A 23,893-nucleotide genomic window follows, 5' to 3' on the forward strand; every position below is an offset into this window, starting at 1 on the left:
GAGGAGAGAAAAACAGAGAAGGAGAAGAAGAAAAAGAGAAACAAAGAGAAAAGTAAGAGACGGAGACATGGAAAGGGACCCAGAGAAAGACAGAGGCAGACGCAGGAGGCGGGCAGTGGTCACTGTGGGAGCCACAGGCAGAGGACCTGGGATGGCTCTGAGGCTTCTCATCAGGACGCCGCTGCTCCTCATGGGGCTGCTGATGGCAGGTGAGTGGGATCCTGGCCGGTGACCAGAGCCAGGTGGCCCTCGTTTTCCACCCACATTCTCCAGGCAGACCCTCTGCCCTCTCCTACTGACACCTCTGTGTCCCCAGGCCTGGCCCAGGTGCCAGTCCCTGCCTCAGCCCCCCGAGGCTTCTGGGCTCTGCCTGAAAACTTGACGGTGGTGGAGGGAGCTGCTGCTGAGCTGTGGTGTGGGGTCAGCGCCCCTGGCAGCACAGTCCAGTGGGCCAAAGACGGGCTGCTCCTAGGCCCCGATCCTAGGATCCCCAGTTTCCCGCGGTATCGCCTGCAAGGGGACCCTACGAAAGGTAAGGGACAAGAGCCTGAGATTCTGAGCCACCAGCAGAGGCTGACCGCGGCCCTGACCTGGGGTCCTCCCTGCAGGTGAATTCCACCTGCATATTGAAGCATGTGACCTCAGCGATGACGCAGGGTATGAGTGCCAGGTCAGCCGCTCAGAAACAGGCCCTGAGCTCGTGTCGCCCAGAGTGATCCTCTCCATCCTGGGTACGGGTGAGAGACCTCCAGGACCCATGAGTCTGGACTTCCACCCTCGCCAGCTCCAGGGTCCAGGAGTCCAAGCCCCCAGTTCCCCACCACCCCTTTCCTTAGACCCAGGGTGCAGAACTCATTTCCTGAGCAATGAGACACAAAGCCCAAATCCTCATATCCTTCTGGGTGCTTCTGGCTTACCCAGACCCTTTCTCACCAGTGCCCCCCAAGGTGCTTCAGCTGACCCCCGAGGCAGGGAGCACGGTCACGTGGGTAGCTGGGCAGGAGTACTTGGTCAGCTGTGTGTCTGGGGACGCAAAGCCAGCACCTGACATCACCTTCCTCCTGAGTGAGTGTGGGTGAACTGATGGGGGCAGCGTGAAGCCCCTGGAGTGGGGAGGGGATGTGTCCCTGCCCAGGGTCCTCCTGAGATGGGATGCAGGAACAGGCTTGGGGAGATGCTGAGGCCAGTGTGGGACCCAGTGGACGGGAGGGGACAGCCAGGAAAGGTACCGAGGAGTTCACGGGACTGCTAGGCCAGGACTCAGGGGAGAGGCTGAGGCTCCAGATAGAGATACAGGTGTCCTTCTGGTGCAGCAACGAGAAGCTGAGGTGATGGGGGTGGGTAATGCAACCCAGCAAGGAGGGGAGGGGAGAGGGAATTCCCTGGTGGTCCAGTGGTTAGGACTCCGCACTTCCACTGCAGGGAGCACGGGTTTGATCTCTGGTCAGGGAACTAAGATCCCTGCAAGCCAGGTGGCGTAGCCAAGATAAAAAGAGAGGAGGGGAGAGGCCCAGGCCAGGACTCAGCCCTGAGTGAGGACTCCAGGATTCAGGGAGGCTGGAATGTGTGGAGGGAATGGACATAGTGTTTTTCCTCCAGAGCCAGGAGGGAGGGGTTGTATGTCCACCCTGAGGAATTCCAGGCCGTGCTCCCCAGGATCTACCTTGGGGGAAAGCTGGCACCCCTTCAGCCTTCTTGTTACCCCAAGGTGGACAAACAATTTCTGACATCTCTGCTAATGTGAATGAGGGATCCCAGGAGAAACTCTTCACCACAGAGGCCACAGCCAGGTATGGAAATTGGGGTGCCCTCCCCGCAGACTGATCCCCAAATTTCTCCATGAAAACCCCATATCCTAGGGATTCAAGCATGGAAACTTGGATCAGGTAGGAACATCCGGGACCCAATTCTTCACCCTGACACTCTAAAACTTCTTCATGGAATCCCAGTTCCAGAGGATCAAGTACAAAGGTTTTGGCCAGGTGTGGGCCTCTGGGACCCCAGTTCTCGCTGTTGACCCCTAAATCTCTTCCATGGAACTCTAAATCCTAAAGGAAATCATCATAGAGACTTAGGCCAGGTGTGGGGACCCGGCACGCCCACCTCTTCACCTTGACTTCCCAAATTTCAGATGATGACTCTGACTTTAGAACCCCAACTTCCCACCCCAGGGTGACACCCCAGAGCTCAGATAACGGGCAGTTACTGGTCTGTGAGGGGTCCAGCCCAGCTTTGGACACCCCTATCAAGGCTTCAATCACCATGAATGTTCTGTGTAAGTGGGGAACTGAGTCAACTGTTGGCACTAAGGATGGGGAGCAGGAATTGGGGGGCCCTGGGGGCACAGGGATTATGGAAGGCTCAGACTCTCAAGGGGGAAACATAGGGGTTCAGAGGCAGGTTGTGGGGCCTGGAAAGAATGGATTGGGTCCCCAGGCCCGTGACTGCTGTTCCCCAGTCCCCCCAGGACCCCCTGTCATTGAGTGGCCAGGCCTGGACGAGGGGCACGCGAGGGCAGGGCAGAACTTGGAGCTGCTGTGCATGGCCCGAGGGGGGAATCCGCTAGCCACACTGCAGTGGCTGAAGGTGAGGGCAGAGGCAGGTCTGGAGATGCGGGGAAGGGCGAGGGCCAGGAGCCGGCCCTGAGCTGGCCCAGGCCTGTCCCTGTCTCCAGAACGGCCAGCCAGTGTCCACAGCATGGGGCACAGAGCACGCTCAGGCAGTGGCCCGCAGCACGTTAGTGATGATCGTGCGGCCGGAAGACCATGGGGCGAGGCTCAGCTGCGAGGCCTACAACAGCGTATCTACAGGGATCCAGGAACGCGGGGTCACGCTGCAGGTCACCTGTGAGTCCTGGTGCCAGCTGCCCATCTGTCAGTCTGTGCCCCAGAGAACCATCTGTTTGTGTCCCCAAATCATGCCTGCCTGATGCCAAAGACCTCATCATCTGTCCCCAGTCTCCTCTCTGTCTGGGCTCATCTGTGAACCGTGCAGCCCAGCTTATGTCTCTCCTCTGTCCATCATCCCTGCAGTTCCCCCCAGTGCCATTACCATCCTGGGATCTGCATCCCAGTCTGAGAACAAGAACGTGACACTCTCCTGCATCACCAAGTCCAGTCGCCCGAGGGTCCTACTGCGATGGTGGCTGGGCTGGCGGCAGCTGCTGCCCACAGAGGAGACGGTCATGGATGTGAGGCGGGGGCCGGGATCCTGGGTCTGAGGGAGGAGGGAGCTGAGGGCACAACTCCTGGATCTGGGAGAGGAGGGGGTCTGGCAGCTTGGATGCCTTGGTGCCCGGGGAGCAAGCATGGACTGGGGCCCAGGGCCTCCAGGGTCTAACAGAGGAGAGGGTGGAGATGATTCTGTGTCCCTGCTGGGGTCTGGGGTGGACCCAGGTCACTGGTACCATGGATGGGGGTGCCCTACTCCCCCAGTCTGAAGCTCGCTCCCTGCCAGGGCCTGCATGGTGGCCACATCTCCATGTCTAACCTGACATTCCTGGCGCGACGGGAGGACAATGGTCTGACCCTCACGTGTGAGGCCTTTAGTGAGGCCTTCACCAAGGAGACCTTCAAGAAGTCACTCACCCTGAATGTGAAATGTGAGGCTCCACCATCACCCGGGGGTGCCCCGTGCCTTAGAGACCCCCACCCTCAGGCCCCAGCCGGGAGAGAAAAGCCACTCTTCCTGGCTCTCCCCACAGATCCTGCCCAGAAGCTATGGATTGAGGGCCCCCCAGAGGGGCAGCGTCTCCGGGCTGGGACCCGGGTGAGGCTGGTATGTTTGGCCATTGGAGGCAATCCAGACCCTTCCCTCACCTGGTACAAGGTTGGTGCCAAGCAAGGGTTGTGGGGTGGCCGGGAATGTGGGGGAAAGATGAAGCCCCTTCTCTCCTCCTCTTGGGAAATCTTGGGAAACCTGAATTTCTTGAAAAATACTGGAGATTTTGAGTTTCGGCAGGGAATTGGAAAAGACAAACTCCATGAGAATTAAATGGGACCTTAGGAAAAGTGAGAAAGTTCTGGGAAAACAGTGAGAATTCTAGAATAAAAGAAAGAATTCTGGATCCGGATTGGGAATTCTAGAGAAAAGGCAATTAATTTCATTAAAATTAAAGGAAATACTGGTGAAATCTTGGAATTCAGGTGAAATGGCAGGAATTTTAGGGAAAGACTAAGAATTCCAGAAACAAAGACAATGGTGGTCAAAGCCTAGAAATTTGGGGGGAAAGACTAGTAATCCTCCAGCACATTTGAAAAATCCATTAATATTAAATTGAATTCTTGGGACTTGGGGGTAAGAAAATGAAATTCCATTAAAATTTAAAAATTCTGGCAGAATTCTGGGAGACTCTTGGGAAATTAGGAATCTAGTGGAAATTCTGGGGGAAAGACTAGGCATTATAGGAACGAAATTGAATTCCATTTAATTGGATGGAATTTTGGAGAAATGCCACGAATTGGGGCAATACAAAGGATTCTAGTAAAAGATTAGGATAATAAGAGAATACTGGGGAAGGATTCAGAAATTTGCGACCAGCCAATGGAATTAAGGGAAAGATCAAAGGAAATCTCTGAGGAAGGTGGGGAGTTTAAGAAAAAGAACTAAGGATAGGCAAAAGTGAAGGAATTCTGGGAAAGGTTTGGGAATTCCAAGGGAGTTTCCTGGCGTAGGGTGTCTGGTAAACATAGCTGGAATGAATTTTGAGGAGTGGGGCTGAGGGTCGGCCGAGGGCACCAACAACTGCAGGCCTCCAGAGAGCAGAGGAGGCGGGGGGCGGGGGTGGTGAGGCGTGGGACTGGAGGCGGAATCAGACAGCAAAATCTCGGCGCTCCGGCGGCCCAGTCGGCGGGAGAGATTCCGGTAGGATGTGCTCAGTTCCGGTCCCCATTCCTCTACCCTAGCTGGTGCCCCCGGAAGGGGGCGCCTTTTCCTCATCACACAAAAGCTTTATCTGGGCTGGCAGCCAACCCAGTGGGGCGTCTCGCGGGGAATGGCAGGGCTACCCGCCGTCCCCCAGTCAGTCTCGGCCCTCAGGACTCGCGCACAGTGACCGAACCGCGGCCGCCCCAGGAGCCACGGCGGGTGCAGCTGGGAAGTCTGGAGAAGTCCGGGAGCACCTTCTCCCGAGAGCTGGTACTGATCACCGGTCCGTCGGACAACCAGGCCAAGTTCACGTGCAAAGCCGGCCAGCTCAGCGCGTCCACGCAGCTTGTGGTGCAGTGTGAGGAGGCGCACGGCCGGGCTGCGGGGGAGGGCTTGGCCGCGGCGGGGAACTGAGCCGGAGCCGTGGCTGGCGGCTTGGGGATGGGGGGCGGCTGGCGGAGGGGTGGGTGCCGCAGAGCCCCGGCGCGCTCGGGGCTGGGCGGGGCCTGGGTCACTGCCGGGCGGAAGCAGGCCGGGCCTCCTCCTCACCTCTGGGCCTCGCTCCTCCCACCGGTTCTCGAAGTCCCCCCAACTAATGTGACGATCCTGGCCAATGCGTCGGCGCTGCGCCCCGGGGATGCCTTAAACTTGACGTGCGTCAGCGTTAGCAGCAATCCTCCGGTCAACTTGTCGTGGGACAAGGAGGGGGAGAGGTGAGAGTGCGAGTGGCCTCGTCGCTCCCTGGTTCTGGTCACGCTCCTTTACAGTCAGAATCCCGCCTCCGCCCTACTTGCTGTTCTGTCCAGTACCCTGCCCAGTACCCAGACTCTGGCTCTGGTCCTACTCCCTGCCCGGTCCACAGGCTGGAGGGTGTGGCCGCCACGCCCCGGAGTGCTCCATTCAAAGGCTCCGCCGCCGCTAGGAGCGTCCTTCTGAGAATGTCATCCCGCGACCACGGCCACCGCGTGACCTGCCGTGCCCACAGCACCGAGCTACGGGAAACCGTGAGCGCGTTCTACCGCCTCAACGTGCTGTGTATGTGTGCAGGCCTGGCGTCCCTCTTGATTCCCTCCTGACCCTATACTACGTGGGTCTTCATCTTGATACTGTCTTTGACTTCCATCCTAAACCTTGAAACTTTCCTGACTTTTATCCTCACACCCGACCCTGCACCAGCTCCTATCCTGCCCAACCCCCATCCTGCTTTTTGTCCTCTATCCTTACCCCTGACCATCACCCCCATCCCGAACCCTCTTTCCATCCTTAAAGCTGACTCTGGCTTCTCCTGAACCTAACCCCCATCTCAGCTCTGAACTTCATTGCTACCTTGTCCACAACCTTAATTTAAAATCGAGTCATGATCTCGACTTTAACACTTCATGCCTGCACCTGATCTCAAATCCTCCCCGGATCCGAACCTTAACAATCTTGACTCCCAGCGGCGCCTCCTCCGCAGACCCTCCAGAGTTCCTGGGTGAGCAGGTGCTTGTGGTGACCGCGGTGGAGCAGGGCGAGGCACTGCTGCCCGTGTCCGTGTCTGCCAACCCTGCCCCGGAGGCCTTCAACTGGACCTTCCGCGGCTACCGCCTCAGCCCAGGTACAGGGAAGGGGCATGAAGAGGAGAGCAGGTCTCCGGGACTCCAGGACGGGAGGGTCTGGCAGGCCCCTCAACCTTTACTTCCCGCAGCTGGCGGCCCCCGGCATCGTATCCTGTCTGGTGGAGCTCTGCAGCTATGGAACGTGACCCGCGCTGACGATGGCCTCTACCAGCTGCACTGCCAGAACTCAGAGGGCACCGCTGAAGCTCTCGTGAGGCTGGATGTACACTGTGAGCCCCCTCGTCACCCTAGGCAAATAGGGAGCTTTGGAAGCCCCGCCCACCATGGAAACCACACCCATCCAGGGAATCTTGCCCACTGTGGAGTCTCCTCGTTGTGGAAGCTCCACCCACCCAGGGATTTTCACCCATCCTGGAAGCCTCCCACTCTGGGAGCCCCCACTGTGACGGAGCCACGTCCACTTTGGGAAACCTGCCCACTAGAGAGACCCTATGTAGAATCTCTGCCCACCTACTCCCATCAGCAAGCCAAGCCCATTGTGGAAGCCCCACTGCCACACAATTCTGGAGGTCCACCGCACCTACTCTTGTCACTACAGTGGTATAGTAGAGGGTGGGGACAACCTCATTAACCTTGAGAACTTTACTCCAAAGGCAGACTTTATCACACCCATAACTTTCTCGGGCACCTCTAAGACGCCTCTCCCACCTGGGGCCCTCTTCCACCATGGCCTGTCTGGGCCCAAGTGCCTTCCCCAAGCTCCTCCCTTCCCTAGATGCTCCCATCATCCGAGCTCTCCAAGACCCCACTGAAGTGAATATTGGGGGCTCTGTGGACATAGTCTGCACTGTTGACGCCAATCCCATCCTTCCTGAGATGTTCAACTGGGAGAGGCTGGTGAGGATCCAACCTTTGGTAAAAGGAGGGGGCTGGGAGGATGTGATTTCTTGACTGTGAGTTCCTTGGGAGGAGGGGTCACGTCTACATGACCCTCTATAACTATGTACTTGTCCGGGCATGCTCCAAGAACTAACTGTTGAATGGCAGATGGATGGGTGGATGAGTGAATAGATAACCAGGTGAGTGGGTGGGCAGGTGGGTGGATATATGGATGGATAGGTAGATGGGTGGATGAATAGGTGGATGGATGAATGAGTGGATGGAAGAACAGATGGACAAATGAACAAGTGAATGACTGGATAAAAGGATCAATAAATGGGCAGTTAGATGATTGAATGAGAGAAATGAGTAGATTAGACTAGAGAGTAGATGAATGGGTAGATACACCATCAGTGGAAAAGATGTCTGTGGAAGGATAATGGGTAAACGGATGGATGGATGAATGGGTGAGTGCACAGGTCAATGGAGAGATGGAGAGATGGATAAATAGGTAGCTAGATGCATTGATGAACAGATGCATGTATTTATTGGTGTGTGTGTCTATGAGGAAATAGATGGGGTGGATGGGTTGAGAGATGGAAGGGTGAATGGACAGGTAGAAGGAAGACAGATGGTTGGATGAATGAATGGGTGAATGGATGAATGGATGGAATGGGAGGTTGATGGATGTATGGATAAATGAATGAATCGATTGATAGTATGGTTAAATACATGGATGGATGGGTGGGTAGATGGTTCCAAGCATGAATGGTTGAATAAATGGTTGGGTGAGTGGTTGGCTGGGTTGGTGGATGAATGGATGGATCCATGCATGAATGGTTGGATAAATGGATGGATGGGTGTATGGGTGGATGACAGGGGGAATTTTTTCTTTGCTAGGAAGGGTGATTGTGGCTGGGAGAATGAGGCTACAGAGGGAACCCAGTTTGGAGGATAATGGAGCAGGGGCCAGACTTGGGGACCATCTCCTGAGTCTTGTGCCTCCAGGGAGAAGAGGAGGAGGACCAGAGCCTGGATGACATGGAGAAGATATCAAAGGGGTCCACAGGGCGTCTTCGGATTCACCACGCCAAGTTGACCCAGGCTGGTGCTTACCAGTGCATTGTGGACAATGGGGTGGCACCTCCAGCCAGAGGGCTGGTCCGTCTTGTTGTCAGATGTGAGTAACAACCAAAGCCCTAACTTCAACGCCTGCCACTAAATCCACATATCATGTCCTTCCATACACCTCATGTTGACCTCCAACCCCTCTAGTTGCCCCCCACGTGGAGCATCCCTCTCCTCTAACTAAAGTGGCTGCAGCTGGAGACAGCACTAGTTCTGCCACCCTCCACTGTCGTGCCCGAGGTGTCCCCAATATCGTCTTCACTTGGACCAAAAACGGGGTCCCTCTGGATCTCCAGGATCCCAGGTGAGCCCAGGCCCAGCCAGGTAGCAGTCCAGCCCTAACTTTGATCCCCCAGCCCCAATCACCCTCCCTGAGTCCCTGCCACACCTCCTCTCCAGGTACACAGAGCACACATACCACCAGAGTGGTGTCCACAGCAGCCTCCTGACCATTGCCAACGTGTCCGCAGCCCAGGATTATGCCCTCTTCACGTGCACAGCCACCAACCCCCTCGGCTCGGACCACACCGATATTCAACTCGTCAGCATCAGTATGGTGGGAGGGGGCTGTGAGGGTGTTGGGAGGGTGCTCCCCTAGGTCAATCCCCAAGTCTCTGGTTGCTCTCAGAATGGCAGTGTTCTGAAACCTGAGAAGTGTTTATGAATGAGGATGGAGTTTTTGCCTGCCCCAAAAATCCCAATGGAGACTGGATTTTTAGGGAAACCCACAACAAAGGAAAAAATGGAGGGGGTTTCTTATTGGCCCAAGTAACTGAAAAATAGATTTTCAGGAGTCACTGGATCTAGGTTCAGCTGTCATCAAGAACTCCCCATCTCTCAGGATCACTTTTCTCTGTGTTGGCTTTATTGTGAGATGTCTGTTAAACATCTAACAACCACTATGAGAAGCTTTACAATAAAGTAAGGCTTCCTAACAGTGGTGTGAAAGTACTAGAATTAAGATCCATTGGTTCCACTTGGCTCCCAGCCCATCCCTGATCCAATCAGGTGGTGAGGGGAAGACAACCTGATTTGATTGTTGCTCCTGTTGGCGAGGCCTAGTCACATGTCCATCCTACAAGGAGTGGAGTCACTTCCATCAGAAGCATGTGGCCTGAGGATGTGGGCGAGTGGTTCTCCAATGGATATTCAGGGTTCTGTAACCAGAAGAAATGAGGGGAATGGATATGAGATAGGCACAAAAATCCACCACAAGAAACATATATTATACAGTCAATCCTCCTTACTTGTGGAGTCTGTATATGCAAATTTGCCTGCTGGCTAAAATGTATTCATAACCCTCAAATCAATACTCATGCTGCTCTCTCAGACATTCAGGCGACTGTACAGAGCGGGTGAAAAATTTGAGTCACCCAATGAGTACATTCTCCACTGAGGTGGAGCAAGGCGACACTCTGCTTTCTTACAGCTCTCATTTTTTGCACCTTCGTGCTTTTTGTTAGTGATTTTGCTAAATAAAATGGCCCCCAAGCACAGCACTAAAGTGCCGTCTGGTGTTCTTAAGCTCAAGAAGTCTGTGGTGTGCCATTTGGAGAAAATACTTGTGTTGGATAAGCTTCGTTCAGGTGTGAGTTATAGCACCACTGGCTGTGAGTTCAATGTTAATGAATCAACAAGATATATTAAATAAGACGTCTTTAAGCAGAAACATGCATAATACAAGATCATGTGTTAATTGGTTGATGAAAATGTGACTAGAGGCTCATGGGAATCTAAGCCTGCATTTCCCCTAGAAGCAATGGTTTGGTATTTGCTCGTTGAGGGTTCGCAGTGACTTTAGAGAACATGACCACCATGAATAATGAGAATCGACTGTATATTTAAAATCATGCTTAAGGAATCTGGAAGGAATCTTTCAGAATCCTTCTGTATCCTCTGACTATGTCCCCCATCCTTCACCTCAAAGGCCGCCCTGATCCGCCATTGGGATTGAAGGTCGTGAGCATGACCCCATACTCGGTGGGGCTGGAGTGGAAGCCTGGCTTTGATGGGGGCTTGCCACAAAGTTTCCAAATCAGGTGGGTCCCTGTCATGGCAGGAAGGGGTGGTAGGCAATAGGACTGGGGCACCTCCCTGAATGCCTGCTCTCCCTTTCATGCAGGTATGAGGCTCTGGGGACTCCAGGGTTCCTCTACATGAATGTCCTACCACCCCAGGCCACCACCTTCACACTGACTGGGCTGCAGCCTTCTACACGGTACAGGCTCTGGTTGCTGGCCAGCAATGCCCTGGGCGACAGCGGACTAGCTGACAAAGGGTCCCAGATCTCAGTCACCACTCCAGGTGGGAAGGGACATTCTTGGGCAGGTTGCAAAATTCCTCAGAGAACTTATAGGGTGGTATAGTGAAGTCAATACTATTATTCCCTTTTTGCAGATGGAGAAACTGAGGCCCAGAGAGGTTAAACTGTCAAAGCTCACACAGGTAGAAGGAACTACAGATGAGATTTAAACTCAGGCAGATGAACTCCAAAGACTAGTTTTTGCCACTAGACTCTACTGTTGGAATGTGATTGATCACACAAGGGAAATTATAAGAGAATTTGAATTGAATTAAAATGAAAACATGAAAATTGTGGGGTGCAGCTAAAGCACTGCTTAGCAAGAAATTTATAGCATTAAGTGCTCATATTAGATTTTTTTTTAAAAGTCTTCAAATTGTCTAAGTTTCCATCTTAAGAAACTAGAAAAAGAAAGAAAAATTAAACCCAAATCCTAAGTAGACGGAAGGAAGGAAATAATAAAGAGCCGAAATTGATGAACTAGAAAATCAAAAAACAATAAAGAAAAATCAATGAAACCAAAAGCTGATTTGTTGAAAAGATCAGTAATGTTTATAAAGCTAATCAAGGCAAAAAAGAGAGAAGACACCACTTAACCAATATCAGGAATGAAAAGGGACATTACCACGGATCCTACAGACATTAAAGGAAATTAGGAAGTATTACAAACAACTTTATGTCAATAAATCCAGCAACTTGATGACACGGATAAATTCTTATATGACTGAGAACATTTTGACTCTGGTAGACACTACAGTGTCGTGGCTAACCACACAGAGCATGGTTCAGACAAACCTGGGTTCAAGTCCCAGCTCTGCAGCTTCCTAGATGTGAGACCTTAGGCAAGTCACTCAAGACTCAGTATGATCTTTGAGCCTCAGGCTCTAAAGATAAGGTGTATCTCCAGCCTCTGTATCTCAGTTTCTGAAAATAAGGTCTATCTTAGACAGTTGTGAGGATTAAATAAAATATATCTAAAACTCTTAGAACAGAGCCCTGTACAAAGTAAGTGCTATGTAGATGCTAATTTAAAGAAATGCCCCCTGCTCACCTTCTGTTTACTTTGCCCCATGAAAGCTCCCTTTTTCTGTCTTTCCCTTCCTGACAGAGCAGCCTTTTTCCTCATGGAAGTAAGGACTCTTTCCCATCCCTACAATCTTCCCTCCCCTTTCCCTCCATTCCAGTTTTCCCTTTAAGCACTAAAGCATAAAGTAGTACTATACTTACATCCGTTGCTCTAGAACTTATACTTCTATTAAGGCATTCTGAGAACCCAGCATCTTTTTTGATTAATCCCTAAAATTGACAATTCAGGTTAAAAGGACCTTCCACACCATAAAGCACTCATCAATAATTTATTATTTTTTTATTATTAGCATTATTATTATTAGCATTAGTGTTAGAATGGCTATTAATAGTATTGTCATTATCATCAGCAATTTCCAGTTCTCTTTGAAATATTCCTAAGAAGTCATAAATTAGTTCCCATGAGTCTCAAAATGGGCTGCAAAGCTTAATAGGAGGCTGAGAAATATTTAAGGCTTATCTCAGATTAATGGTGTCAATTTGCATTCTCTATATCCACCTCCCAGGTCTAGACCAACCTTCTGGAGAACCTGACTACCAGCTGCCTACAGAGCAGCCTGCAGGCAAGTCCTCAATCCCCAAACACCCTCTCTTTCCTGGAAAAAACTTTCTGGTCTCTAACCCCACCTCCTCTTCCTTGTGGCCACAGCCCTTCAAGACTTAGCTCTGCCCTGTAGGCCCTCACTCATATCCTTAGCTCTTCCTCTTACCTGGATGTGATAAATTTTCTCTCTTCCTAATTCAGTTTAATTCTGAAAAACAAAGCAAAACGAAAAACTAGCTGATTCCATGCCCTGTGCAGAGCCTGTGTCAGTTGGCTTTTGCTGCGTAACAAACCATCCCAAATATGCGCACTTACAGCAACAAACATTATTTCTTGTGATTCTATGAGTGGCTGAACAGTTCTGGTCTGGGCTATAGTCATGTAGCAGCTCTGCTGGGACTGGTTGGTCTAGGGGGGCCCCTCCTCACACGTCTGACAATCTGGCTCTTGGTTGGGACAATGGAGGTAAGTGGGCCGCATGTGCCTCCTTGGCTTGTTCACATGGAGGTGGTCACTGGAATCCCAAGAGCAGCAGGAGAGGGCAAGTTCCAATTTACAGGCACTTTTCAAGCTTCTGATTCTGTCTCATTGGCTGAAGCAAGTGACATGGCTCAATTCAGAGACAGTGTGGAAGGGAAAATCTCAAGGGTATGCATATAGGGAGACAATTATGATCATTTTGCAAATAATCCCCTTTAGAGTCTGAGAAGGTTGCAAGTGACAGAAATTCAGCTGTTGTTGACAATAAAAAGAATGGCTTGGCTCATGAAATTGAAACCTCTTAGTGTGCCTGGATTCAGGTGCTCAAAATTTTCACCAAGGATCAGTTTCTCACTCTCTCTCTCAACTTTGCCTTCCACTCTGATGACTTCCTTCTCAGGTTCTTCTCTTAAGAAGGCAAAGAAGTCCTCCCACACCTTCAGCTTTTATTTCACTTCTTAGCAGCTAGCAGAAGAGTGTCCTAGATGTTCTTGCAAAAATCCACCTTAGGTCAAATGCCAGTCTCTGAACTGATTGCCGTGGGAAGAGAAATGGGTGCTCTTATTGGCCATGTCAGGCCATGTGTCCTCCACAGAGTCCTGGGGAGCCATCCAGGCTGAGAGCAGGGAGTAACCACCGTCAAAGGAAAATGAGTCCTGTTAGCAGAAGTTGGGGAAATGAGTGCTAAGCAGATGTCTACTGAGAGGGACTTAGTCCTGTCCTCAGGGATATAGCAGAGGACTCTGATATTGTCTGGGATGGAAGTTTGTGCAAAGAGGAAGTCATTTGAGATGGAGTTTGAAGGGAGAGTAGAAGTTTGCTTGAGATGAAAGGACATTTAAAGACAGACACTTGACTATTCGAAAGCTTAGAAGTGTGGGTTTGTCTCAGTGATTCTGGAAACAGCCAGTGGTTAGTTTTGTGTGGCTGGAGGGTCAATAGTCTGTGAGCAAGAGTGGAGACATGGGAAGAGGCCAGATCACAGAAGGTCTTGAATGCCCAGCTAAAGAGCTGAAGTTCCTGCTTGAGTCCATACAAGGGGCTTGGGCGAAGGTAGGACCCAGTGCTAATGGCCTGATTTGAGAAAGGAGCCACCTTCCCTGGGGTGGCAAAAGGAGTGGACATGGAAACCCCTGCCCATCTGATTTCCTGACCTAGGAGGAGGACTTTGCTTGGTCAGGGACAGGCTTTTTCAGAGAACCCCAGTTGAAGTCTAAAACCAATTGTCCCCACAGGACCCTCAAAGCTGCCCCTGCTGCCGGTGCTGTTTGCTGTTGGGGGTCTTCTGCTGCTTTCTAACGCCTCCTGTGTCGGGGGATTCCTCTGGCAGCGGAGACTGAAGCGTCTTGCTGAGGGTGAGGAGGGACCTTTCCCCTGCCGGGACAGAGGCCCAAGGGTGATGGGAGCCCTGGGTTGGCTGCATATGAAGGTATCCCAGGGCCAAGTGGGCTCGAGGAGCATGTTTCTGACCCCTTTTTTCCTACTTCCCTCAGGCATCTCAGAGAAGACAGAGGCAGGGTAAGTGGGGATATTTTTCTGTAAGGAAGACTCTGGGGAGGAGGATTGAGGGAGACAGCTGTCAGAGGGTCAACACCCAGCTGCCCCCATGCCTCCATCCTGGAAGGTCGGAGGAAGACCGAGTCAGGAATGAATACGAGGAGAGCCAGTGGACTGGAGACCGTGACACCCGAAGCTCCATGGTGAGTGAGGGTGGTCCTGACACCACCCCCCCGACAGGGAATTGACAGTGACTAAAATTCCACTGTCAGCTTCACGTTAATCATTGCCCTTTCCAGGAATGATGGAGTCAAAGGATGGAAAAGACTTTATCTGTTGTTTTTTGGGGGGGGGGCATTGACAGGTTAGCACAACAGATGTAGAGCCATATTACCACTCCATGAGGGACTTCAGTCCCCAGCTGCCCCCCACGCTGGAGGAGGTGTCTTATCCCCGAGGTGAGTGGTGAGCACAGTGGAAACGCCCTCCCCATAGGTACCCCTGACATCTGGACCTGGTGCCCTGATCATCTCTCCCTTCCAGGTCTCACAGGTCTTGAGGAGGAGAATATGACTTTTCCTGGGCACGTGTATGATGAGGTGGAAAGACTGTACGCTCCGTCTGGGGCCTGGGGACCCCTCTACGATGAAGTACCGATGGTGAGGAGATTTTTATCAGCAGAAATATTTCTTGGCTAGTGCTGGAAACCCACCTCCTATTGCTTGTATTAATTAGGGTAAGCTAGCTGCTGTAGCAAAGAGGCCTTAGCCATAATCCAGTGACCTAAACAAGACAGTCTATTTCTTTCTCACATAGCAGTCAGAGGTAAGTGGCCCTGCTGCATGTGGTTATTCTGGAGCCCAAGTTCTTTCTATTGTGTTCTTCTGCTATCCTCTAGTAAGCTGACCAAGTTTACATGGATGGGACAGTTCCCTGGGGGTTTCAACCGGTGGGAAAGGGAAAAAGAGAGCACGGTAGAGGCACAACCCTGACTTACGGTACAGGCCCAGAAACGGTGCATTCTGCTCTTATCCCACTGGTGAGAATATGGACATGGTCACACCGAACTGCAAAGGAGTCTGAGAAATGCAGCCTATTTGGCAGCTATATCCCCTACTACAATTCTGTTACTGTGGAAGAAGGAAGGTATGTAGTTGGTTGGATAATTAGCCATCTCCACTATACTGGTTAAGCAGAGAGATACAGAGAAATAATTTTTTGGCCCACTCAATGGAAAAGTCAAGGGATAGAAATGTCTTCAGGCCCACCCAGAATTTCCTCTCTAAAGATGTCCCTAGCAAATTCAGGTTTGTATCCTATTAGATTAGAAACCTTCAAATAAAGGGAATGCCTCTTTTTCAATAGCTCCAAAGCCCCAACGCGGACACTTATTGGTTTAGTTTGGCTCATACTCATTGCTGAACCACTGAAGTGGGGAGTAGAATATGCTAATTGGACACGTCTGAATCAGTGCCCACCCATGGCATCAGGGAGTAGGGGCCAGCCCCACTCAATCCACTGGGCTGAGAGTGGAAGAGGGATGGAGAGCACAGAGGGAAGTGAAGATTGTGGCTGGGCAGGCAAAAGCAGCAGACAGGGACCTTGGCCACCAGCTAAGCCCCACCTACTGCCTCACAGTAAGGGAGGTGGGGCAGAACCCCTACTTTCTGTGTGGCCTTGACTAATGCTCTGGCTACAGTGGGCCAAAGATTTCCCTCTGTAACTTTGTCCAGATGGGGAACTGTTCTCCCCACAAAGGTGGAAATAAAGTGCATAATGCTGTCCATGGTGCTGAACCACATGTGCCCTCTAAAGCACAGACGCAGTCTGCACACTTTCTGAAAAGGGCCAGATTGTAAATATTTTGGGCTTTGCAGGATATAGTGTCTTTCTAGAAACTACTCACTCTGCCATAAAAACAGGCATAGACAATAGATAAACAAACAATTGTGGCTAAGTTCCAATAAAACTTTATTTTTGGGCACTGAAATTTGAAATTAATATAATCTTCACATGTCACAAGTATCATTCTTTTTTTGATATTTTCCCAGCAATTAAAAAATGTAAAACTATTCTTAGGCAATAAAAAAATGCAGTGGGCCATATTTGGCCTGTGGGCAAGTCTGCTCTAAAGTTTGCTGATCAAAAACAACCATTTTCTCCCAAATCTAGGGAAAGCACATCCCCAGTAGCAACCACCCTACATGGTCTTTTATCTCTTTTATTTTGATGATGGAATGTTTTGGACATTCATAAGACTGACAGAATCAAGATTCACATTCCACAATTCCCATAGCTGATATCGTGGGCTAACTAAAAGTTTCACATGTCTGACATTTAAATTACTTTTTTGAGAGTAAATCACAAGATATCTTGGACTTGCTTAAAAATAATCCAGTTGGGAGGGTGGGGGATAAGAAGCTAGAGATATAGATAAATAAAGATTGACCAAAGGTTGATATTGTTGAAACTAAGTGATGGGCTCACGGGGGTACATAATAATCACTCTCCTCTTTGTTTATGTTGGAATTTCCACCATAATTAGAAACTAAAACATTTTTTTCTATGAAGTAGAGCAGGAGGGTGTATCCCCCAGAGCTTCAGTGATGACCCACAGAGCATCTCTCTATGGTTCTAACTCCACCTTTGCTTGTCAGGGCTCCTGTGACCTCTACTGGCCTGAAGACAGGTATGAGGATGCAAGAGGAATCTATGATCAGGTGGCAGGAGATTTGGACCCTATGGAACCTGACGCTCTACCCTTTGAGCTCAGGGGACAGCTGGTGTGAGAGCCTTCTCAACACCCTTTTCCTACACCTGCAAGACATAATATCCCAATTGTCCTTTTTATTCCAGCCTAGGCTGAGCTTGTTAAGTGATCTCCATTGGACACAAAGGGACTGGACTTTTTCAGAAAGGGAAGTGGAGGGGTGTATGTAAGTGACAGAAGATGGTTCAACCTGGTGTCAAAGTATAAACAAGCCTCCTCCTGGGGTTGGATTTAGAGTTCTCCATAGGGACACAGTGAATTGTAAAAGACATCTCAATAATGAAAAGCTAGTCTGAGGGTTTTTATGCTTTTTAAAGTAAACATTTCAGAAGTGGGAAAAGGCATGTTAAAAACTCAGTTCATTTTGAGTTCAACTACATCTGAAATAGCTTGGTTTATGCTTTTCCATGGTTATCTACAACACGATGTATAAACTGTGACACACATGTAAACATAAATAGACTCTATAGAAAATAAACAGCCTTTATTGAAACAAACTGGACACAAAATGATACATGCTATGTGATTTCGCTTATAGAAATTCTAGAACAGGCAAAGCTAATCTACAGTGACAGAGCCAGATTAGTGGTTGCCTGGGGCCATGGGAAGGAACTGACTAAAAAAGAGTATGAGGAAATTTTTGAGGGGGTGATAGAAATGTTCTATATGATGATTGTGGTGGTAGTTATATGAATGTATAGATATGTCAAAACTCACTGAACTCTACACTTAAGATCGGTGCATTTTATGGCACATAAATTATACCTCAACAAAAGTGACTTTAAAAACAGGCACCATAGGGGCTTCCCTGGGGCTTCCCTGGTGGCGCAGCGGTTGAGAATTCACCCCCCAGCGCAGGAGACACGGGTTCAAGCCCTGGTCCAGGAAGATCCCACATGCCACGGAGCAACTAAGCCCGTGTGCCACAACTACTGAGCCTGCACTCTAGAGCCCGCGAGCCACAACTACTGAAGCCCATGCACCTAGAGCCCGTGCTCCACAACGAGAGAATCCACCGCAATGAGAAGCCTGCGCACTGCAACAAAGAGTAGCCCCTGCTCACCACAACTAGAGGAGGCCCGCGCGCAGCAACAAAGACCCAACACAACCAAAAATAATAAATAAATAATAAAATAAATAAATTTATTTTTTAAAAGGCACTATAATAAAGCAGCCCAGCAAGAGAATTCTTATTTTTTTTAATATTTAAATTTAATTTTATTTATTTTTTTATACAGCAGGTTCTTATTAGTCTATTTTTTTTGTATTGAAAAGCAGGAAAAGATAACTGAGAAGCTGTCTATTTCCATGGAGAACAGAGTATTGTTAGGAATAATCTTTCTTTAGGCCCCCAGTTCTATTTTATTAATCATATTGTCAAAACTGTTTAGTTCAAATGCTTGTCCAGGGACTTCCCTGGTGGTCCAGTGGCTAAGATGCTGTGCTCTCAATGCAGGGGGCCTGGGTTTGATCCCTGGTCAGGGAACTAGATCCCACAGGCCACAACTAAGAGTTCGCATGCCACAACGAAGATCCCGCGTGCTGCAACTAAGACCTGGCACAGCCAAATAAATAAATAAATAATTTTAAAAACCCCACAAATGCTTGTCCACATATTATTTTTTATCAGCATAGGCTAAAATAAGTTTTTATACCACAGCACTTGAATACACAAATACATTGGAGTCCAATTGATTTCCCTTTAATTAAAAAAAGATTCCATTCCTAAGAATAGAATTTTTCTAATTGTGTATTTTTCCTGTTCAAAGAAGAAGACTACAGGGTATTCCCTGGAGGCCCAGTGGTTAGGACTCCGCACTTTCACTGCTGAGGGCGCAGGTTCAATCCCTGGTCAGAGAACTAAGATCCCACAAGCCAAGCCGTGTGGCCCACACCCACCCACCCACCCCAAAAAAAGAGAGAGAGAGAAGAAGAAGGAGGATGAGGAGGGGGAAGGGGAGGGGGAGGAGGAGGGGGGAGGAGGGGGAGGAGGAGGGGAGGAGGGGGAGGGGAGGAGGGGAGGAGGAGGGGAGGAGGAGGAAGGGAGGAGGAGGAGGAGAAGGAAGAGGAGAAACACACAACATTCTGTTTCCACTTTGGCTAAGGAGAAAAGGTGAATTTATTGAAACAAAGCTATGAGGGGTCTATCTCTCTGTCTCTCTTGGCTTTGCTGTTCTCTGTGTTGACTTCATTCTCAGGTAGACCCTTCATTTGGGAGACAAAGATGACCACTTGCAGTTCTAGGCTGGCATTCCACAAGCTTAGGAGCCAGAGTACATCTTTTGCCAATAGTTCTGGAAGGTCTTGGGGCTGTCTTTTGTCAGCCCAGCTTGGGTCTTAACGTCCATCCCTGAACCAATCATTATGGCCAGGGAACAAAATATGTGGATAATCCAGGTCCTGGGTTGCTCAGAACCACATAAACCACTTGGGTAAGGCTCACCAAAGGAACCCCCAGGCTGTGGTTGGGTCTCTTCACGCACTTTTTACTTCCTCTTTGCTACTGTTTGAATCAATGTAACAGATATCTATTGCTTCTGTCTGCCCAGAATCGACTCCCTCTTAATTCATATAGATATCATTGAATAAGACAAGTTCCTAATTATGCTAAGTCCCTGGATCCAGCTATACCCAAAGTCAGAGCCACTCCTGGACTATACATTCCCCTTTTCCCTTAGGTAAATCTGAATGGTGTCTTCAGTTAGTTAGTTGCAACCATAAATTACCCTCTCCCTTAAGCCAGTTTGAATGGGGTCCTTAGTAAACTGATACAGAAATGAATAATTTACAAGGGGAAGAAACTCACTCAAATTAGTAGAGCTAAAAGGCATTTACTTTATTACTTACTAAGGGAAAAATAGTAATTTCACAGCGGAGGAAACCTGACAGATGCCACTTTACCAAATGATCAAAGTTAACATTACCAGGCATGTAAGAAATTGACATCATGGGCCTGCTGATATGGAATATTGAGGATACAACAGTATGTCAATGATATTCCTGACTAAAGTGTATAACCTGAATCTAACCATGAGGGAGACATATTGAAATTGAAGGATATTATACAAAATAGCTGTCCTGTAATCTTCATATATGTCAGGTTCATACAACACAAAAGAAGACTGAATTGTTCCAGCTTAAAGGAGACTAAAGAGACATGGCAACTGAGGGCAACACATATTTTCTATAAAGGGTATTATGGGGACAATTGACAAAACTAAGTAAGAACTGTAGATTAGATAACAATATTGTGTCAATGTTAATTCTATTACACTATGGTTGGGTAAGAGAATGCCTAGTTCTTAGGAAATGTGCACTTAATCGTTTAGGGTTAAAGGTTATTGTGTCTTCAATTTACTCTCAGACAACTGAGAAAAATAATGTGTGTTTATACAGAGAGATAGAAAAGGATAAAACGAAGGTAAAATGTTGACATTTGGGGAATGAGGGTGAACTGTATTGAAATGCTTTGTATCCTTCTTAGAACTTTTCTGTAGGCCTGATATCACATCAAAATAAAAGTTGATTTTAAAAAGTGCACTGTAAAGGTGCATGACAATATCATAGAAGAAAAGAATCAGAAGTACAACTGGGTCTCATGGGTTGTGCAAATCTATCCAGTTCTTTTTTATCTTTCATTGGTCACATCATCTTTTTTTTTTTTAAATAAATTTATTTATTTATTTATATTTATTTTTGGCTGTGTTGGGTCTTCGTTTCTGTGCGGGGACTTCCTCCAGTTGCGGAGAGCGGGGGCCACTCTTCATCGCGGTGCGCGGGCCTCTCACCGTCGCGGCCTCTCTTGTTACGGAGCACAGGCTCCAGACGCGCAGGCTCAGTAGTTGTGGCTCACGGGCTTAGTCGCTCCGCAGCATGTGGGATCTTCCCAGACCAGAGCTCGAACCCGTGTCCCCTGCATTGGCAGGCAGATTCTTAACCACTGCGCCACCAGGGAAGCCCGGTCACATCATCTTTTGTCTACATCCCTCAGCAGATTTCCTCCATTCTCTCCTTGTAGATACCTAGCTTCCTTCTTTGTCCATAATTATTGCTTGTCCAGGAATTGACTGCCCCAGTTCTAGAGCACCACACCCTTGCCTGACTCTGAAATGTAGTGCCTTTATTCCAAATTTCAGACAGATCAAATCGGATTGGCTCAAGTTGGGTTAAGAAAGGAGATCATAGGGGAAATGAAGACTATCTAGAGCAGCAACATGGATGAATCTCACAAACACAGTGTTGAATTAAAACAGACCCAAAAGAGAACATACTGTATGATTTCATCTCTTTAAAGTTAAAAACAGTCAAAACTGATTTGTGGCAAGAGTGGTTACCTTTGGGGGAGAGGGAGACAGTGATTGGAAAGGGACACAAGGAGGGCTTTTACGAGACTGATAATGTTGCTTCTTGACCTGGGTGCTAGTTACACAGGTGTTGTCATTTTCTGAAAATTTATCACACTGAATACTTGTGATATGGGCACATTTCTTTATGTGTGTTATATATCATTAAATTTTTTACATTATATCTCATAGATGGCATTATGGTTGGAATTATAATTTTCTGATATGGTTAACAACGCTTGGTACGGTTCTGAACAAATAAATTATAATTGTCACTCTATTTACTGTATAGTTTCATTTCAGAAAAGAAGTTCGTATATTTTAAACCATACCAAAATTTTTCATGCATGCGTATTTATATTAATTTCAGATAATTATAAACTTATCTTTTTACCCATATGAATGCCTTTAACGATGTTTTCAAGTTGTGCAGGACGCGGACGCAGTATCCAGCAGCATGCCTTGACGCTGGCCTCTTAAATGTCTGTAGCGCCCTCCGTCAACGCGGCAACCGAAAACGTTTGCGTAAATTCCCAAAACTCCCACCAGGGGGCGGTACCGCCCCGTTTGAGAAGAACCAATCTACCAGAAGATTGGTTGTGTATTGGGAGCTCAGCGGACGGGTCTGTGCTGGAGATAATAACTTGGTGGTGGTGGTGGGAGTGTCTTCTGCATGTTAAGTGGTCACTGAGCCCCAATATTAAAGGCTAAGTAGCTGTGCAGGGCATCAAGACATAGGGGACCGCAGGAGCACAGTGTGCGGAGGGATTTTCTTAAAATTGTCGCTGGAGAATAACTGTCAAGGCAGGGAGAGGTAGGAATTGAGGCTGGCGAGATGGGCAAAGATATATCACGAAGGTCATCTTATGGCGTTTGTACTTTATCCTATGGGTGATACGAAGCCACTGAATAGTTGAAATGACAACAACGGACAGACAGCATTTATGAGCTGTTTCCACATGCCAATCCCTTTTCTAAGTTCTTTTTATGTATTCTCTTCCGGAACCATCAGAATTACCCATGAGCTCAGTTGTTCTGTCATCCAGAGTTCATTCACCCTTTTCCTGGTGACATGCAGTGTTCTCTTGGGAAGCATCGGTGCCTAGTCTCCTGCTGCAGATACGCTTTGTGCTTTGTACGTAGCCCACTCTACCTGGGGCTCCACGAATAGGGATAGCCCTCGGAACTGACCAACCAGAGTGTCTTATTTTCTAAGCCCAGTGATTGGCTTACGGGTCATCAGGTGACCCAGTCAGAACCAATGAGAGGACTCTGACCCCAGCAGCTGTTCTCTGAGCTAATATTAAAGCCCCTTTCACTCTCAGCAGGAAGTGGGTGGTCACCCACAGAAGGACCGTCTGGGAACTTCGTTTAAGAACTCTCCCTAGCTACTGTTGAGCAGCCTGTTGTGTTCTGCCTGCTCTGCCAGGAGCTCAAGTTTCCCCACCTAGCCTCTGCCCCCCACCGCACTGTCATTTTTCAACTTCGCTTTCTACCAATCCTAGTTCTGTGTTTCAGGTAGTTAAGAAGAAATGCTTTTCTCCTCTATAGTTGTTTCTACCTCCTTGCCTTTAAATCGTCTGTGATCTCGACCTGGTATGCCCACCCATTTTATTCAATAAGAATTTGTGGGGCATCTAGTCCATGCTATACTCTGGAGGATGCAGAGATAAATAGCAGATCTGGTTGTCTTCAGTGTTGTGCAATTTCGTTTTGATGTATTAGGCATGAATTTATTTTTATTTATCTTGTTTAGGATATACTTGCTTCTTGGAACTGTGGATTCATGTTTTTCATCAGTTCTGGAAAATTCTCAGCCATCATTTCTTCAAAGATTGCTGTTCCTCCATTCTATTTTCTGCTTTTTGGTCTTTTATCAGATATTTGATGTTATCTTAATCTCTCCTTCACATATCCATCTCTTTGTCTCTTTGTGCTATGTAATTTCCTCTGATAAATCTTTCAGTTCAAAAGTTCTGTCTTCAGCTATGTCTAATCCACTGGTTTAATTTTTATTGTGGGAATTGCATTTATTATATTTTTAATCTCTAAAAGTTTCATCTTTATTTTTCAAATCCACTTTTTTCATTCCTGATACTCTCTTGTTGCTTGCTTACATTTGTGATTGTATATTTTATTTCTTTAAACATTTTACAAAGGGCTAGTTTGTAGTCTGATTTTGACAATTCCAATATCTGAAATTCTTGCAGGTCTGAATCTTTTGTTTGTTGTTGTGTTATACTGTATTTTTCCAAAGATGGCCAAAACAAGATTTGCTCTTTACAATATGACTTGACACAGGGCAAGTTTATGACTATGGCAGAAGTGACATTGTGATTTCCAAAGCTAGGTCATAAAAGACAGTACAACTCCTCCCTGATTCCTTTAGGATGCTCACTCTAAGAACTCCACCACCATGCTGCAAAGAAATCCAAGCAT

The 23,893-nt window shown here is 48.3% G+C and overlaps 1 protein-coding gene across 4 annotated transcripts; it reads left to right on the forward strand.

The window, feature by feature from the left end:
* Positions 1–43: 43 nt before the first annotated feature.
* On the forward strand, positions 44–17,588 carry NPHS1 (NPHS1 adhesion molecule, nephrin). 4 transcript variants are annotated; one of them, XM_036832748.1, is made up of 29 exons: positions 44–209; positions 317–532; positions 609–731; positions 937–1,065; positions 1,709–1,790; positions 2,172–2,275; positions 2,459–2,586; positions 2,675–2,846; positions 3,033–3,190; positions 3,457–3,601; positions 3,704–3,828; positions 5,038–5,224; positions 5,450–5,579; positions 5,729–5,901; positions 6,323–6,463; positions 6,554–6,694; positions 7,201–7,322; positions 8,313–8,484; positions 8,580–8,736; positions 8,832–8,983; positions 10,360–10,471; positions 10,555–10,736; positions 12,327–12,383; positions 14,080–14,199; positions 14,338–14,362; positions 14,469–14,544; positions 14,706–14,799; positions 14,885–15,000; positions 16,999–17,588. In XM_036832748.1, exons 1-29 carry the CDS (start codon positions 68–70, stop codon positions 17,128–17,130), a joined length of 3,813 nt encoding a protein of 1,270 aa, XP_036688643.1. In that variant the 5' UTR covers positions 44–67; the 3' UTR covers positions 17,131–17,588. The 4 variants fall into 4 exon arrangements, 3 of the variants coding, with proteins under 3 accessions (XP_036688643.1, XP_036688644.1, XP_036688645.1); XM_036832749.1 differs by having other exon boundaries at positions 3,704–3,777; XR_005017383.1 differs by lacking the exons at positions 14,469–14,544; positions 16,999–17,588 and having other exon boundaries at positions 14,885–14,973.
* Positions 17,589–23,893: the final 6,305 nt, after the last annotated feature.

Source organism: Balaenoptera musculus, chromosome 19 (assembly GCF_009873245.2).
Source record: "Balaenoptera musculus isolate JJ_BM4_2016_0621 chromosome 19, mBalMus1.pri.v3, whole genome shotgun sequence".
Taxonomy (NCBI): domain Eukaryota; kingdom Metazoa; phylum Chordata; class Mammalia; order Artiodactyla; family Balaenopteridae; genus Balaenoptera; species Balaenoptera musculus.

Bases quoted from the DNA above. Each gene is read 5' to 3' on its own strand.
- NPHS1 (XM_036832748.1), top strand. From the start codon at position 68: ATGGAAAGGGACCCAGAGAAAGACAGAGGCAGACGCAGGAGGCGGGCA. The intron at 6,695-7,200 runs GTGAGCCCCCTC...TCCCTTCCCTAG, and splicing joins CGTGAGGCTGGATGTACACT to ATGCTCCCATCATCCGAGCT. The intron at 14,200-14,337 runs GTGAGGAGGGAC...TACTTCCCTCAG, and splicing joins ACTGAAGCGTCTTGCTGAGG to GCATCTCAGAGAAGACAGAG.